Below are 18,861 nucleotides of genomic sequence, written 5' to 3'. Positions count from 1 at the left end.
TGCACAACAACGTAAATACACTTAACACTCCAAAACGTACACTTTTTAAAAAAATGATTAACACAGTATGTTTGTGATGTGGTTTTTAACACACACACACACACACACACACACACACACACACTATCTGCACCATTTTACTAAATAGATCTTTGATGGAGATGGGTGGGACAAATGTTTGTAATGTGTATGTTGCATTTACACCCTATAATGTAATTTCCTTTTAAACCACACACACAGAAAAACCTCTCACAAACTCAGCATTTATTAAATATATCAAGTACTGAGCATCTTAAATTATAATTTATTAATTAGGGAGGAAGGACCAAATATACAGACTGAGGAAAAATTAGCTATTCTGTCTTATATCTTATCTTTGTGATTATCTGATTCATGTCAGTCTTCTCCACTAAGTAGACAGTAAGCTCCAGTGCCTAGTTTTGTTCACCATTTAGATCTCCAGGGCCTAGAAAATTGTACATAAATATTTGCCAGATGAATGAATATAGTATTAAACACTTGGAGATGTGGTAACATCAGGTCTATAATCACCAAATTCAAGTGTAACATGAGATATACCATAAAGGAGGCAGAATCAACTTTCAAAAAACTAATTTTAATCAAAACAAAAATTGTTGATCATTAACAAGTTTATAAAACAGTGATTTAGTTACATAAATAAATTGATATCAGTGTATCAAATCTTAATTACTTTCAACTTCATGAGCATGTTTACATGGGTGATGAAGTACAACCTTTTTTTTTTCTTTTTACCTATTATAATAAATAAAATGGAGCGCATGAAATAGTTCTTCTAAACAAAAATACCTACAAACATACCTCTAGCATGTTCTCTAATGAAGGGAACAGGAGACACTGGACAACTTTTGCACCAAAACATAAAAATTGCTTTAAAAAGCACAAGGTTACAGAACCATCAGCTAAAGTAAAGACACTATACTGTAACCAAAGTTGGTATTTAATAATATAATGAACAGTTTGGTAGTTAGATCTCCAGTTTGGTTATTTTAAAGCATTAAGACAAGGCAAGATAGAAGGCTGCTTTTATTTTGAGTAATTCTAGAGAAAATAAAATATATTTAAAAAAAGAAAGAAAGAAAGAAAGAAAACTGAAAAGTAGAACAGTCATACCTACACAACTTTCTGTCCTGCACAAAGTCAAAATACCTATGCAGAATAGATATATAATATATATAATGTTATTTGTGCACAAAGGTTAGCTTATTATTAGCTCACTGCAAAGGCGTAATGGATCATATGTCAATTGTTTTGGAAAACATTTTCCGTTTTGTGTCAAAAGGATAGTTCTTTTAAGTTTCCTAGGCTAGGAGGCACAAACCCCAATTCCGGCATATTGTATATTCTTAATGCTAAGGCTTGCTGCTCTGGCTGTGTATTTTGTTGTCCCTCTTTATTCTAGTGCCTGTTACAAGCATGTGTGGTATAGTGGTTGTTGGTGGTGGTGTGTGTCTGGTGTCTGTGTGTATACATATATATATATATATATGTATACATAGGCTGTATAAATATATATACATATATAATCTCTCCCAATAGAGCTCAGTCCAACCATGCAATCCAGAAGGCGGCTCCGCAGAGATGCCCAGCATGAAGTTCACCGCCTGAGCCAACCCTGAAGCAAGGCGCACTTTTAGTCCTTCTGATAGGTTTTTCTCTCATTTTTTTTGTTTTTGTTTAAAACCAAGCTACTGCAGCTTCAAGTATTTTGCATTACATAGAATATTTTTTTATAAATTAGTTAATGTTATATTTTCAATATTCAGACATATACTATAATATATATACAGTACAATAAATGCTCTCATTCTTTTTTTTAATTTTTTTTTTGATAAATCCCTGAGAATGTATGTTGACAGTCGCTAAGTTTCCACATGCACAAGCATCGTGTGCCATGCTTCTGGACGAACAGCACTGCAAAGCCACGTGGGTCAGCCTTTTAACTATTAGTATTTCATTTTGTTGGTTTGTTTAAATATGCTGAAAATGTAAAGATGAGTTACAAAGGAGTAAAGCTGAATCCATTCGAGGTACTTATCACAGGATGGAGGTGTTTTGTTTGGTTTTTAAAGCCATTTCAATTATTTTTTTTTTTTGAGGCTGTGAACGTATACAGAAAACAGGAGAGCTATGTGGACTTTCGCCACTTGACAACATATACTCAGTGTAAACCAAACCTTTTTAACCTCTCTCTCATACAAAACCAAAAAAAAAAAAAAAAAAAATAATAAAATAAAATAAAATAATAATAATAATAAAATAAAATTTTAAAAAGGAAAGGAAAAAAAGTAAGAAAAAGGAAAAAAAAATTAAAAACACACAAACTTTCACAACATGACAATTTAGTCTGCAAACGCAATAGAACTATACACATATAATACCGGTGTGGCTCTGTTCTTTAAGTTAAAAAGGGTACAAAGGCAGGCTCAAGTAAAAACAAACCATCCCTCCCATTCCCACCCCCCACCCCCATTCATACAAGTTCTATCAACCAAACCGCTCCCGAACCAACATCATCAGTTTCTTTTTGCCTTTGTAGATTTGCTTCAGGTTGTCAATAAACTGTGTAAACTGAATGTGTCCATCATGCGCCATTAGGAAGGTCTCTCGGGCCTTGCTGAGGAACTCGATAAACTCACTATAGTGCCGAGGACTGATATGTGTGAGTCGTGAGTGCGTCGTGTTGATGTAGGCCCCAATTGTGGCATCCAAGAGTTGCCTCAAAGGGGCCTTGTCCAGTGACATGAGCTTACCAGAGTTCCTCCTTCCGTGAAGTCCCACCATGCCAGGAGTGGTCAGAGTGCATCTGCGCAAAATGTCTGACAGTACCGTTGCACACTTTACACTCTTGACCACTAGAGGTATTATAGCTGCAAGCTCATTTTTACCAAGGGAGTGGCTGAGCGCACAGGCCCACAAAACGTCATTAATGGCAGGGTGTGTGTCCTGATTGTAGCTCAGGTTGAGATGGGTCATGGCCAGGGTGGCCAGCTTGTAGGCCCTCATAGGGTACCCGCGGTGCTCCATGTACCGTGCTATCGTAAAGAGCTGGGTGTAGCTCATGCCAGTCGTAGCAGCGTCAAGAACAATTTGGTACGCTGTCTCAAAAGCTATGTGATCCTTTTCACACAAGGTGAGTGCGGAGAGGGCACAGTTCTGAGGGTCCTTCATGGCACACTGCAATGCAAGTGTCCGGGCACTGCTGGCCAGCTTCTCCTGCTGGTGGCAGTCCAGGTGGAGGCGGACGATGGTGCTGTTGGACATCACGGTGGTCGCAACTATACTTGTGGCCTCAGTGGGAGTAAAGAGGGTAAACCAGCTCTGCATGATGCTGTCCAGGGCATAAACACCTTCAAGGAACACAGAGAAGCCCTATTACTGACGAGGAGGCTGCCCAGAGGTCTTGCCTTATTTCCACCTAATAATCAATGCTTACATAGTTAACCAGCACAGGACGTGAGCTAGGCCAGAGAAATCTTGTAAGGTAATGTGCCTGGGAGCAACCTTTTAGAATAAGGTTATTATAGACTGTTATTCAGTGAAATGCCTGAAAGGAACATGAACTTCCTATAATAAACTTCCTCAGTAGTTGGTATTTGGACTGCGCCGCTTTGCCATTTCAGAAAATGGCTTTCTGCTAATTAGTTCTAGTTCACTGGGCCCCTCTGTCAGTTACCTGCTACAGAATCTGAGTCAGAAGTAACTACGACTCTCACCAAAATACAGACTTTTTATGTGGTATGTGTGTTTGTAACTTTAAAGTATACACAATACAAAATGATTAAGACACACAAAGAAGCAGAAAAATGTGACCCGTCATCAAGAGAAAAGAGTCAACAGAAGCAGATCTACAGATGACTCAGATATTAGAAATAACTGACAAGATCTTTATAAAATAACCATTCTAAGTGCAGAGATCCAATATGCCTGAGCCGTAGGAAATGCCTAATTGTGAGTGATTTAAAGAGTAGGTACGAAAATCTCACAGAGAAGTTAGGTATATACCTTGGTACAGGATAAGAGAAGCTGTAGAGCAGTTCTTCGACTGGTATTATCTTTGTACTGCTTCACTGAAGCATCACTTCAACAACTTAACAATAGAATTTTTATATTAAGACCAATTTCCCTTTGCCCAAAGTAACAAACCATTATTAAGAGTAATAAAAGAAAAAAAGCAAGAATGATTTTACAGTATCTAAAAACTGAAGAGGTAGCATCCTCTCAGTACGAAGTGTGTACCCTTTTTTGATGCAAACATGAAGGGAGACAGACAATTTAACCAACATTTATTCAAGGCAACCACCATTTTGTTGTTGTTGTTGTTGTTGTTGGCACTCCTACTGGAAATGTAGTTTTCTTTGGTACCAATTTACTGCTAGAGAGAGGAAACAGTTGGTTGACAGTCTCACCAAATGCAGATTACGGGCAACTGGGAGGATCTTCCTATGAATAGCTTTCACATACCTGAAAGCTCACCTAAACCACACCCGGTAATCATTTATCTGCTGGATACGATGACATATGCCCCCGGACAATAAAGAAAAATCTCAGCACAAATAGAGAGCTTCATATTATTTTCACTAAAATGGCCTGACCCACTAACCCACAGTATCAAGTTAGTTTCAAAGCTGGTTTCCAACCTACTAAGGATTCACTCTAGAACTCTTTAATATAAAATTATAAACCTGATTTTCACAAAAAGTTACCAAAAGCACCTTAAAAGTGACAGAACAGCAAGAAAAAAGTATTTACTCAGTGACTCAGTCAATTTTAAACAAGTCTGATACCCCACAAATGTGATAGTTTGGAAGAAGAACAATGCAGGTATGCATAACTAAAGACTGGATGCAAGGGCTAGAAGGAGCAAGAAGCCCTGGAGAATTCAAGGTAAAAAAGAAACACATTCTTATGTTTGTAAATGACGAGCTAAATCCAACCATGAGGCACCTGGGAAAGCTCCTCCTCCAGAGTTTACCTACCCACTTCAGTAGCACACGTTACCAGCCACCTCACCATCTCCCGTCGTCGCCAATTTAAGGTTGACAGCGTCATTCGCATAACCTGTAAAAACAAGGTAACAATACAATGTTTCAGAAAATTAACTGACGTCAATGTAAAAGGAAACAATTCATCCCAAGGCATAAATTACGAGGAATATTCCCTACTACCAGAAGGATGAAGAGCCATATTTAGAGCAAAGTTCTGCATATCAATTTGAATTTGTTCATTCCTCCCCAGCCTAGGAGACAGAAGGCCTGCATTCTACTTCAGGGGGGCTGAGTGACCAGATGCAGCATCCTGGGCAAGTTGCTCAATTAATCACTTTTGTCATCTGCAAAATGAGAGGGCCAGACTGCAGTATTAAGCACAGTTCAGGCCCTCTCCTCCTAAGCTTTGACAAATTCCACGGTTCTAGAATTCTGAGGCTTCTCAAGAACTTAATTCTTTTTTTTTTTTTTTTTTTTTTTTTTTAAAAGCAGGTAGCATTTTATTTTTTTTTTTATTATTTTTTTATTTTTTATTTTTTATTTTTTTTAAAGATTTTATTTATTTGTCAGAGAGAGAGGGAGAGAGCCAGCACAGGCAGACGGAATGGCAGCAGAGGCAGAGGGAGAAGCAGGCTCCCTGCTGAGCAAGGAGCCCGATGTGGGACTCGATCCCAGGACTAGGATCAGGACCTGAGCCGCAGGCAGCGGCTTAACCAACTGAGCCACCCAGGCGTCCCTCAAGAACTTAATTCTGACTAGGAACCCTTCAGTTGGCAAAGAGGTATTTTAGAATAACCAATTACCATTAACCAATAACCTTCAATCTCTGGTTGCTCTTTTTCCCAGTGATCATGAAGATAACTCAGGTGTTTGGAAAGAAATCATTTTTGGCATCAATTGATTTTTTCACTTTCTAATAAGATCTCCAAATAAAATTATCTGTCTCTTCCTGCTTCCCCCACTCAGAACATCTGGGACATAACATGCCTAAAGCCTCAGAAGGGTGTTGTAGGATTCCTTCTTGGGTCCTAGAGAAAATAAGGCAGGGATTAAGTTCTCAGTAATCTGCCATTTATTAAAAAAAAGCCTGCCAGAATTCCAAATAACCAAAAAGTTCATTAATGGTTCTTTCTGTATCCTACCTCTAAGAGGTAATAATAACAAATATAAGCCAACTAGCACCAATTTATTTTTAAAAAGAAACTTCTAAAGTGTCATTGTATAGCTTAAATGCAATCCCCTATACTCTCTGCTTGTACAGTACTGTGTAAGAGAAGTGTGCTTTCCCTATATAATCTAATTCTCAAACTCTATTAATCATCATAAGGAGAATCCATAACTTAAAAACATCTTATCAGGGCATTCTATTCCCCATACTTAAGGTAATTAGATAACAATTTCTTTCACCACTTTTAATGATGATTTTTTTTTTTTTTTTAAGATTTATTTATTTATTTATTTGACAGAGAGAAATCACAAGTAGGCAGAGAGGCAGGCAGAGAGAGAGAGAGGAGGAAGCAGGCTCCCTGCTGAGCAGAGAGCCCGATGCGGGACTCGATCCCAGGACCCTGAGATCATGACCTGAGCCGAAGGCAGCGGCCTAACCACTGAGCCACCCAGGCGCCCTGATTTTTTTAAAAAGCAAATGTTAAAAGAGAATTCCTTAGAAAAGTCAACATATAAACTTTTCAGTTCCTGGGTTTATACAGTAATTTTTTTTTTAAGAAACTATAAGGAAGCAAACATCTATCTGTATGACTAACTCAAAATGTCCTTGGTAAAACATCTAAGCAGGTCTCGTGAAAGGTGAAACTGGACCCTGGCCAATCACTCCTTTATCTAATATTCTTAGGGTTATAAAAAGGAGCTAGAAGTGCCCATCTATTATGAGAATGCAAACAACAACAACAAAAAAATCTACTTCCTCTACAACTTTAACCCCAACAACCAATTCTTTAGAGTACACGATAGTTTCACTTACGTCTTTTACTAGCAATAATCTCCTCCATTTGCTAAAGGAGAAACAGTGATGTTAAGGCTAGAATTCAGATAATGACCCCTTTTTTTTGAAGGACAAAAACACAGCTTCTAAATGTATAGCCGCTGCACCCAAGCAGCAGTCTGGTTTGACTGGGAGTGCCCCCAGAATCTAACAGCTCTGCGCACAGAGTCGTCACAGGGTTGTACTCAACTACCCAGCTGGAAACAAGCAGAGCTGGCACCTTTATTTAGCTATCCCTGGGGCCCCCGCAATGACCACCAGCCGCGTACCTGCAGGCCCAGTTCCAGAGACACTTTCAAAAGAGTGATGTCTGGCAAGCTGTCCATGAGAGTTGCTATTTTAAATGCATCTTGGGCAAGCTTGAAGATGTGGGATGAGGAGTGAATGTTTTTCTGGATGGATTCTAATACTGTTTCCAGCCTCCGAACATCGCCTGCAAGAAGGGAAAACCAAACCAAACCAAACATCAAACAACCATAACACACACACACAAACACACACACACACAGGAGGAAAAAAGGGAAACAAAACAAAACATAAAGCACAAGTTAATTTACCTGAAATGTTCACATGTGGCACAAATGTTACTACAACTAAGGGTCCCAGAGTTACTGAAATGCCTAAGAATCGCGGTTTCACAAAAAAGATACACCAAGACACACCCTTCACGACTAAAAGCACATATTAACCAGAACTAACATGAGACAGCAAAAAGCCCTCCTAGTTCCTATTACAAATTTTTGGTGAATATTTCTGGGAGAAAAAAAAAATGTAACCTAACATTTTAATCTGCTTCTGAACCTGAACCACCATTTCCATGGTATAGTAGCTAACCCTAAACTCCACCAGCACCAAGTTTAATGATGTAATTAAAGAGGAAAGTGTCAGGCTCGAGTAAGTAGCACCTGTTCCTCCCCATAAGCTAACATCTAAGGAAGAGGATCCCCTACAACTGGACATTGGCACCGCTACTGACAATGTAATAGAAAACATTATCCTTCAAAAAAAAGAAAAAAGGCAAACACAATAATCGTGAGGTCTCAGGACAATCCAGTACCTTTGGCTGCAGTCAGCATGGTGGATGCCAGCTCACACTGCTGGGATTCTATGTGGCTTAGCGTGAACCAACGAGGATACCGGTTGGGAACGACTGATGCAATATGGTGTGGGCGGGTGAGATCTCCCGTAGGAGCAGTAGATTCCAATACTAGTAACCTGTAATGAGAAGACAAGAGAGTTGGTTCCTAGTTATTCCTTGTCCAACCCCTTGGCCACAAGACCTGATCAGAAGGCAGAGAGTGGGTAGATGGTGGGAGAAACTGTTTAGGTCCTGGGTGCAGGAAGAGCTGGTACAGTTACTCTCTGCTATCTGGATGCCAAAGACACCTTGTTAATTGCTCAGTACTCAAATCTAAGAGATTTCTTTTCTTTAGCATCATTCAAGAAATGTAATATTCAAGAAAATTAAGATATGAACATTGAGAAAATCTGAAAAACTTGATGTGCATCTACTGTAAAAATTTTGAATTTTATCACACTCTTGAAAAAGTAAAAGTCAACAGAAACTCATAGGCAAGTGAACATTTAAGACTGAGATTACAACAGTCAGGGAACAGTGGATAGCTGAAATGGATAAGCTAGCTCATTAAAACACAAAATAAGGGAGAAGTTAAACAAAAATGACCTCCTTTCCATAGATTCATACTTCCTGCAGAGTTAGTTCCTTTTAACTTCAGGAATTTATAGTTCAAATACCTTGCATCAATCCTATCAAGAGATGATGAATGCCAATGATCCAAGTATTTGTCCTTTGACAGCCTTGCATAAATTCAGTGTTATCTCTGATTTCAATCAATCTATCTTTGATTAAGAATATGTCGGCAAATAAAGAACAATTACTGAAAACAGCACATGCTTGGTGATCTCTTCCAAACAGAAGTACTGAAGAGATTAGCAGAGCAGCTACAACTGCAGTGATTCCTTCACAATCACCAAAACACTAACACTGACTCAAGTATACCAGTGTTAGGGAATAAGAGCTAAGGACCAACAGGAATTAACAGGGTCAGGGTGTGACATTGGCCTTGGGGTCCTGCTCAAGAGCAGTTACTATTCTGGCAGGCCAAATGCCTCACTTTCTTTTCCTTTCATCTAGGGACAAAGAGATGTTAGCATTAAGGGGTAGCAAGGTAGGCAATTAATAAGAATTTTGGTAGAGTTACTTTAACTTTTCAAAAAAACCCAGAATGTTCCTATGTTCACCAGCAAATCTTTCCAGAGTTGCTGTAAACTAGTCAACAGCCCTGAGAAGATGAGAAAATGAGTGCTAAAAACATCGTTTTCCAGCTCCCCCACCCTTCTACCACTTCCAGAAAGACTAAGAAGCAAGTAGGCTACAGGTCTCTTTTCTTGCCTGTTTCCCTGGTGCCTTAAGATGCTCTAGTAGGTCCTACTACCTCCCTTCCACAGAAGGGCTTTAACAGAAGTAGCGGCAAGTAGAAGAAAAGAGATAGAAAATAATCCCCCAGTGCCCCACTAGTATCCTCCATAAACAAACTGCCTTGGCAGCAACCAAGGACAAACATAAATGAGTTTCTGAATGTTAGGAAAGCAAGCCTTTCCACCTGACAGATCCCTTCCCATTAGCCAGAATCACAGAGAAACCTTATCACATTTTACCCTTCAACTTCACAGCGGTCATAGCAATAGCATCTGGTGGCAACATAACATTAGCATTCTTCTCTTTGCAGCAGGAACAAAATTCTTAAGATTTAAGAAGTATAGAGCTGAGCATCTGTCTTCGTCTGACAACTTCTATTTCAGCTTCCAAAAATGGGAATAGGGACTTATTTACAAAGCTGTGCTCTAAAATAAAAACCAAGGGGCATAAAGTAATTTAGTGGGTGTGTTTGGGGGGTGATTTTTACTTATGATAGCTATTAATTAAAAACAGATGAGAATTTCACAAGGTTTCTCTGATAGGTTAATGAGATTTATTTCATGGTGCCAAGGGAAGAATGCCAAGTTAAAGGATGTAAGCTTCAATACACACTGACACACACACACAGGTACACATACACATAAACACACACATACATACACACACACACACACCCAGGAGCTGCATAAAAAAGAGGCCCCCTGAAAAATAAAAACTATCTTCATACAGACAAGAATTTCTTTTGAATCCCCTACATTGGTTACAGACAGAGAATCTTTGGTGAAAAGATTCTATAGGATGGGATCAAACTATTCTCCAACACCTCAAACTCTTGAGTGTGTACACAGTTTGTCTTTGGTGACTATAACTGGGTCTAGTGTGCACTTTCACAAAGAAGTGTTTTAATTTAAAAAAACAAAACAAAATCTCAAGTTTTAAGAAAGGTGGGTATGTGTTTCAGGGCCTTAAGGTTTAATAGGCAACATATAAGAGTGAAAAATACAACCCTAAATTCATTAAAAAATATTCACCTAGACAAATTCATGATAAAAATATTGGGTAAACAGACTTTAAAAAGGAAAGTGAAAACAGAAAGGTCAATGGCAGAGAACAACATAATCTAATTATTACTACTGTAAAAAAAGGGCTGGAAGCAGTCAGAGTGAGGAGAGCAGGTCCTAGAAGATGCCTAACAGGGAAGCATTCAACCCGAGCCACAGCCCCATCTTTCTTCATCCTCCAATTGAGCACAGACGTATTTCGGTGGTACTATAGCCTTCCTGCACTAATGATGGCATGTGGAATTAACACAGGTGGGAGGGGCTCCCTCAGTTATTACATTCAGGCAAGTATGCTTATTATTTACCACTGTTCCAAAAATCTAATTTCAAAACAATCAACTATTCAGGAAGCTTTCAACCAGTGCTCCCTTATGGTTAAACTTGGCCTAAAATTGTTCTCTAACTCCCAAATGCTAGCTTCCAGAGAAATAAGGAAAAAGCCACCGAGAGCACAAGTACAAAGCAGTCTAGGATACAATTCTTCCTTTACTGTAAAACAAAAGCCAAACAAATCAACAAACCACCATCACAACAATCCAAGAAGCATGGCTTCTTTAGCTTTTCTGCTGCCTACAAGAAATATGAATGAACGAGAAGTCAGTGAACAGCCATTTTTCCCCGTGGGGAATCTGGATCGCCTCTGCCCAGCCGGGCTGTGAATACGTACCGCATCGCTCTCAGTGCAATTTTGTATGCCAATTCAGCATCATGAGGTAGGAGAGAGGTGAAGAGATACTTGGCAAATGTGTGCATTGGAACGCTCTCCCGATGGATTATTTCGCCTAAACCACTATATGGTCCGGCTGTGGGAAGAGAGCATACACATTTTACATTCCTAAAAAAGGAACTAATAAGACTTCTTGTAAAGTATATTTTCATAAAATTTTTATGTAAAATTATAACATATACAAACTAATCTAGTTAAGAATGTAATCAAAGTGACATAGTAGAAAGAAATACAATTCTTAGTAAAAAATGATTCTACAGGGTATAGTATGCAATATCAAATTCACCTCAGGACCAGTCCCCCAACTAACTATACCATAGCTAAAATGAGACTCATAGAACTAGGGGGCAGAGCTTTTTCACATTATAACTGCTTCAGAGAAAAACCCTCCAAAGCATACAAAATCTCACAGAATTCAAGAAACAACCTTTCTCAATGTGGAACATCTGAGCATCTGGACTTTCAAATGCACAGGTGACTCTGCATATTAACTTGGAAGCTGCCCCTGGACCCAATCAGTCTTATGGGCACAGACAAGCCGGGTTTCCAGAAAAAAGAGTACTCTGCCTCAGGAGAGCAATCTGAATCACAAATCCCAATACAAAGACTTTAAACACTGTTGCTTCTAATAAGGAGAAATAGATATTAATTCTCAGGAAGTGATTATTAATAAAAGAATAGTCAGTAACGCATTTGATACTCACCATAGGCATAAGAAAAAAAAAAAAGTTAAAGTAACTGGAAATTTACCACTTTGGGGGCTCCAAAAGACCAATTTCAAAAGCAAAATTATATTTAAGCTGTCAAAATTCATTTCTTAGTAAGTTATGACAGGCATGGTGGCAGAGCTAACTTCCCCTGTGTGCTCTCTGAATGCTGTCCCTAAGAAAGGTGATACTGAATTTTAAAATACATTTTGAAAGGAAACCACAGTGGTTAGTTCAACTACTTTCCACTTAAGTACTTTGAGGTTTAGTTACTGTAAAGTGTTTAATAAATTAGTTTCCATGTCACCTTTGGGTAACATCTGTTTCATGATTTCTAGAATTATGAACCATGACACTACTGCTCAAAGGACATAATACATTTGTTTTCCATGAGACAAATCAGTCTGGCAAAGAGTTTAGAATGCAAGAAATGGCAATTCAGAAGAAATGCTGAGAGGAGTTACTGAATGGGGCACTGGGTAGAAGCATGACACATTCTACATCATTTTAACAGAGATTATATTAACATTTCATTATTTTATTGTTTAGTATTCTTAACTGCTCATTAAGTATTTTGAAAATTATATTTTCATAAAATTTTATTTTTTACCTAGGCAAACTAAAATCCATCCCAGATTTCTAATTTTACTAAATTACCCTTCTTCTTGTCGTTTAAGACATTCAAAAACGTTTTAGTGACCCAAAAGTCTTCCAAAGTTGATACAGCATTATAGCTCTGCCTTTAGCCAAATTTTAAAATTATTATTATTATGGACTGAGTGTTTATATTCCCCACCCCAATTCATATGCTGAAGACCCAACTCCTAAAAGTGACTACTTGGAGATAGGGCCTTTACGCAGAGGTAATGAACAGGTTACTTGAGTTCACAGGGTGTGGCCCTGATCCAACAGGATTAGTGCCCTTACAAGAACAGACACCAGAGAGCTCTCTTGCTCTCTCTCCCCCTTTGCCTTGGGAGGGCACAAGAAGAAGACAGACATTTATAAAACAGGAAGAGAGGGCTTACCAGAAATTTAACTGATACGCACTTTGACCCTGGACTTCCCAGCCTCCAGAACTATGAGATATTTCCATTGTTTAAGCCACCCACTGCTGCAGTATTTTGTGATGCCAGCTTGGGCAGACTAAAACACTAACTCTTACTTTACTGAAGGCATCATTGCAAGGCCACTTATTTTACTGAAGGCCTCCTAGCAAACTTGCAAATTATCCTCTTCATTTCTCCTCCATTTCCTTTCAGTGTTTCCCTTAAATCATCAAGTTACCTTTTCTTGCTATGCAAAACCAACCAACCAACCGACCCAGGATGCATAATCAACACCTATTGTTATGATACCTTCTAACCAGAAACATACTCAGTCAGGTATCACAGAATTATTTATATATTAATAATGACTGTAATCCCTAAACTCCCAGAAATGCTTTACCAATATACTAATTGATCCAATATGCCAGTATCTTAGTGTGGTCAAGAGTGATTAACACACAGCAACAATACAGGGTTACTGCTTTTTCTTTTTAGAAAACATTAGCATCTTGTATTTCAGAATAGTTACTGTCTGCTCCCTGCTGGAAATTTCCAGAGTGTAAAAACATGAAGAACTTGGTGCCCCAGTGTAGTCAACTCAGTCAGGAAGTGCTTATTTTCAGGAGTTTATAGAAATGATCCCTCAGTCTCCCCTTGGACTGCTTCCTGCCCTGCATCACCCACTTTCTACAACCCTAGCAGGATTCAGGAAAGGAAAGGAAAAGAGGCTATGATGAGTCAAAGAGCACTCCATATAAGGCACAGTTCCTTGAAAAAATGTCTAACAGGGAGAGACGCACTAATCAAAAACTAAGAAAAAGTTTTAAAATATTCACGAATAATGAACATGGAGACATTCAAAAAGGCAAATGATAAACAGGTATCAGACACCAACAACTCTAAAAACCACAAATACTCTTCCTGTCCTTCAGTATAACAGAAATCAAAAGTTGTTTACTAAAAGCCAGTGAAAGCATTAAGAATTTGTGGCTAATGATAGTGCTTATATCAAAAGGAATTATATAGGAGGAAACTAAAACAGTAATGAAAGAATGAAGATCACTTGAAATTTGCCAAGAAAGGCTTTCTTTATCCTTAGAAGAAAAAAAAAGTTAAGGTGAGGGCTTCAAAAAATGAATATCAGAAATTTTACCAAAATTAAACATGACATTAACAACATTTTCCCTTTAATTTTTTAATTTTGTTTTAAGAACATCTTCCCTTTAAAATGCACTTCTAAAACATATAAATGTGTAATACATTTGATGAAAATGTTTTCTTTCAAAGAGATCTTTAGCTCTGGACAAATAAAAGAGGTTGTGAAATGTTACTTTTTCTCTACATCCCTTCCCCATATTGCAACAGTTCAGAATATAAGATGAAGACACCACGCTTTATTAACCTATCAATCACAGAGAATCTCACAATACTAACACCCACATACCGAAGAGACAGAAGCAATTTTACCAATTAGGCATCACCTAAATTTGTGTTAAAGATTAGGCTATTATACTCATTACACTTATTCTTTTCCAGAAACAAACAAACAAACAAACAAACAAAAAACAAAAACAGACAAAACAAAACACTTTTTAAAAATAACGCTAACCAAAATTTCTTAGGCCATTCAGCTCTTGACCTTATAAAAGGAAGAAAGTTAGACTTTGCCTTGGAGAGTCCACGAAACTTTGAACTTGGCGAATCTATGCCTAATGAATTCTCTGAAATTAATTAGTACAGTGGAAATTCATTCCTGCAGCTTCTAGTCCTTTGCTAGCATGTGCAAATGGCATATTCAAAACCCAGATATCATGTAACAGCCCTAATAATACTTCAGAGGAATGCCAACAAGTTTCCATTTCATTCAATTGATCATGCAAATAGGTACATGGCTACCAGCAACAACTCACTAAATATCAAACTTGCATTTATCTGAGTAACAGCACAGACTAAATGACAACAGTCCTTTTCAAAGTTTATGGCATTAAATGGGGCTCATTTCTAATAGGCTGCCTTACACGACCACTTAAATCAAATGACAAACATCTGAACATCTATACCTTTGGACTAAGTGGTATTATTTTTTGGATAGTAAACATTTCTATGACACTCAGAGAGCATACCATCAGAATAACTACCATACTGAATCCATTCAGGCAATAGTTCCAACATAAGAAAGCTTCACGTCTTGATAAAATTGGCAGAACAAGTGGAAAACTTCTTTATCACACTACCTTCTAATAGGAAGACTGCTTGCTTGCGAAAAATTTTCACCAGTGTGTCATCCAATTCAATTTCCTGAAGCTTGGAAATGAGTTGCTCCTCATTCCGGCAAACCTTCTCTTGTGTGTACAACCCATCAGGCATGATACGCTGCTGTCCCAGCCCAACCAGGGCTACTTCCACAGCTAATGTTAAATAGGATTCCCCTTCCTCTAAGAATTTGTGTGCAGGGAGATGTTGGTATTCCAGAGACTTGCACTGTCCCATATTCTCTGTAAAATGTCACAAATGAAACCAGAGTTCAGATACAATACTTTTGCAGGTACTGATAGGTACGAATATTTATTTTACCCAGTACTGAAACATGAATTATTTGAGAACTAGGTAACAGCTTTCTAGGATTCTTTAAAACATGACCATGAATGACCAGATATGTTTTGGGGGAATAGACTATTACAAATATTTTTCTCCCAGTGAAAATCAATCACCAACACCCCTACAAATCTAAGAAGAAACAGTAAGAATATATTTTTTTAAAGATTTTATTTATTTATTTGACAGAGAGAGATCACAAGTAGGCAGAGAGAGGAGGAAGCAGACTCCCTGCTGAGCAGAGAGCCCGACGCGGGACTCGATCCTAGGACCCTGAGATCATGACCCGAGCCGAAGGCACCGGCTTAACCCACTGAGCCACCCAGGCACCCCAATAGTAAGAATATTTAAGAGTGAAAAAAGACTTTAAACAAGAGCAAAATTACATAATGACTACAATAAAAAAAAGTTTCCAAACTGTTATCACAATGTTGAAATTTAATGAGAAAAGTAGAGAACACAACAACAAGTAACCCAGTTTCAAGGTCCTTTCTGTTACCAAAGAGCCATCAGTTACCAAAAGAGGAAGGACTCTTTGGACATTCTCTTATCTCTGTTGAAGTATTTCTCTTAGAAATGTTAACAAACTTCAACCAGCAAACTCCCAAGGAAAGGGATCAGAGTCATACCTTTCACAGTCCTGACAGAGTCTGGGGCACCAATAACCCATGAAGGCAAACACCACAGAAGAAATTATGGAGGCGCCATATAATTAACCCTCTGAGTTCACCTGGGCATGAAAGCAGCTGAGGGACAACCCTTCCTGCCTCCCACACCTCTGTCCACAGCCCACACATAGTCATTTTAGGGATGATGCTTAAGTCTCAAGAGTCAGAGAGAAATTTCAAAACACTGCTTTATAGGAATGTGTGATGTCAAACACTTTTAATGACATTAGATAGTTCTCTTAAAGTAGACTACAATGCATTTAAGTGACAAGTAACTTCTAATGCAGACAAATTTCTAGTTCTAAATGCTATGATACACATCTTTATTTTAAATCATGATGCTGGAAAACAGGGATAAATGCAGATAATTCTTAGATCCAGAATCACTGGCTAAAAGAAAATAAGTATCTTTAAGATTATTTATTTATTTGAGAGAGGGAGTGAGTGAGTTAGAGAGAAAGCATGAGCAGGGGGAAGGGTAGAGAGAAAAGCAGGCTTCAACTGAGCAGAGAGCTGGATGCCAGGTTCCATGCCAGGACCTTGGGATCATGATCTGAGCTGAAGGCAGACGCTTAATCAACTGGGCTACCCAGGTGCTCAATATCTTAAAGGTTCTTTTTTTTTTTTACTTTTTAAAAAGATTTTATTTATTTATTTGACAGAGATCACAAGTAGGCAGAGAGGCAGGCAGAGAGAGAGGGGAGAAGCAGGTTCCCTGCTGAGCAGAGAGCCCGAGGCAAGGCTTGATCCCAGGACCCTGAGGATCATGACCTGAGCCGAAGGCAGAGGCTTAACCCACTGAGCCACCCAGGCATCCCAGTATCTTTAAGGTTCTTAACAAACGTTGACAACTGTCAATTCCAAGACTTTCCCTGTTTGTAAAGCCTTCCACAAAAGCATGTTTTCCTTGCTCTCTTGCTAACTTTAAGTACTATTAACCCTATGGATTCATTAAACAAACTGTGACCAAAACAATGACCAATGACACTCAGGCTAAGGGAGAAAAGCACATGAGGGAGAGAATGCCACTAGTGTTACCTGTAAAATCAGAGAACCCAGAGAAGTTTTCATCATCAATTCGGCAGGCTTCCATGAGGCTGCTGAAAAGAGTGCCCACAGGGTCCAGGGGGTGTCCAACCCAGCCTTCAAGATTGGTTATCGAGGTGATGCTTTTATGGGGTAGCTCTGTGTAAGAAAAGGGAATTGAGAGATGGAAACAAGTAGAGGAAGAGGGGCTTTACCACTTAATAGTGGTATCCTAACAAATTAGTACTGAATTCAATTGGCAATTCCCCTTTAACTAAAAAGAACAAAGATACACATAATCCCCAACATGTTACCTACTTTGTGTTCATAGGGGTTATCTGTAAATCGGTATAAATGCTGTCAACTTTCTAGGATGGTCCCCTAACATCAATTTATGTGTCCAAGGTACTGGGTGAACATTACTACTTATACTATTAAATGATGTTGCATGAGGACAAATGAATTCCAAATTTTCACCTGAGAAGTGAGGAACAACTCTCCTTACTTCCCCAAGAGAGGCATTAGAGAAGATTTTGAAGTCCCCCTAGAATGATCACTGGCTAATTATATTAAGAAGATTACTCTCAGAGTCCATGTTCAGTGGGTCATCTATACTGGAGACTAGAGGGGAGTGGTAAGCTGGTCCAAGCTGGACCCCTCTATGGGTATCATTAAAGTACTCTCCTTGCATCTACAAAGGCCTCATTATCACGGCTCTGTATGCCATTTAAGAGAGGCCCTTTGCCACAAAGAACTATAGCAAAAAGTAACATATAATTTAGATGAAACGTATCCTTTTTCATTTTCTTCACAGAATGGTAGCACTTTCAAGTTCTTAAGTTAAATTACAGAGTTCTGAGAAAAAAGCTGTAAATATTTTAAGATACATTCCTTGTAAAGAATGCTGTATTTTACATCCAAATGTTTACTAAAGTAATAAATAACAGTAGCTCCTTCTTAAAGAAAATATAATGAAATCTGTATACTATATAAAATATCCAAGTCAAAAACTGACTTTTACAAATCGCTAAAGAACCATTCCATGAATCCAATATTGCTTTAGAAGTCTTCTGGTTTTGGACTATCAACTATCAGTACATGAAAATGAGGAATTGCCTGGCACAAACTATTAAAATTTAAAGGTTGGGTCCTATATTCCTTGAAAGGGTCTTTCCCTTTGGTTTCTGTCACTGGCTTTCACATACAAAACCAGTTATGAAAAAAGAAAACCAGTATTACTCTCAGAACAACAAAACATGTATGTTTAATGGAGGGCCGGGAGAGGAAACGTGTGTGTAAAGGCATGTGATATAAGGAAGTGTTGTACTTACACAAATAAATCTATTTTCAAGTGATGGAAACGAGAGAGAAAATTTTATAAAGTATTTCCTCTATTTTCCTTCCACACAAAAATTAGTGAAAGCAACACGGAAATAAGGGAAATAAATTTTTAAAAAGGAGAACAATTTCTTTTCAGAATCAAGAAACTAAGTGAACTAAGAGAAAGACAAATACCATATGATCTCTCCTATATGTGGAATCTGAAAAAAAATATCCAA

General features: G+C 38.3%; 1 protein-coding gene across 1 annotated transcript in view; it reads right to left on the bottom strand.

Moving 5' to 3' along the window:
* Window positions 1-595: 595 nt before the first annotated feature.
* Window positions 596-18,861, bottom strand: part of ZSWIM6 (zinc finger SWIM-type containing 6) — a 194,529-nt gene continuing 176,263 nt past the window's right edge. The window contains exons 8-14 of the mRNA XM_059175070.1: window positions 17,315-17,461; window positions 15,248-15,508; window positions 11,198-11,333; window positions 8,087-8,244; window positions 7,299-7,462; window positions 5,019-5,100; window positions 596-3,389 (exon numbers count right to left, since the gene is read on the bottom strand). Coding sequence (XP_059031053.1) covers window positions 2,527-3,389; window positions 5,019-5,100; window positions 7,299-7,462; window positions 8,087-8,244; window positions 11,198-11,333; window positions 15,248-15,508; window positions 17,315-17,461 — 1,811 coding nt within the window. The 3' untranslated portion in view covers window positions 596-2,526. The remainder of the gene's footprint in view (window positions 3,390-5,018; window positions 5,101-7,298; window positions 7,463-8,086; window positions 8,245-11,197; window positions 11,334-15,247; window positions 15,509-17,314; window positions 17,462-18,861) is intronic.

The sequence above is a fragment of the Mustela lutreola genome, chromosome 5 (genome assembly GCF_030435805.1).
Source record: "Mustela lutreola isolate mMusLut2 chromosome 5, mMusLut2.pri, whole genome shotgun sequence".
NCBI lineage: Eukaryota > Metazoa > Chordata > Mammalia > Carnivora > Mustelidae > Mustela > Mustela lutreola.
Note: the sequence above shows the minus strand (reverse complement) of the source record. Positions and strands in the feature narration are given on the sequence as shown.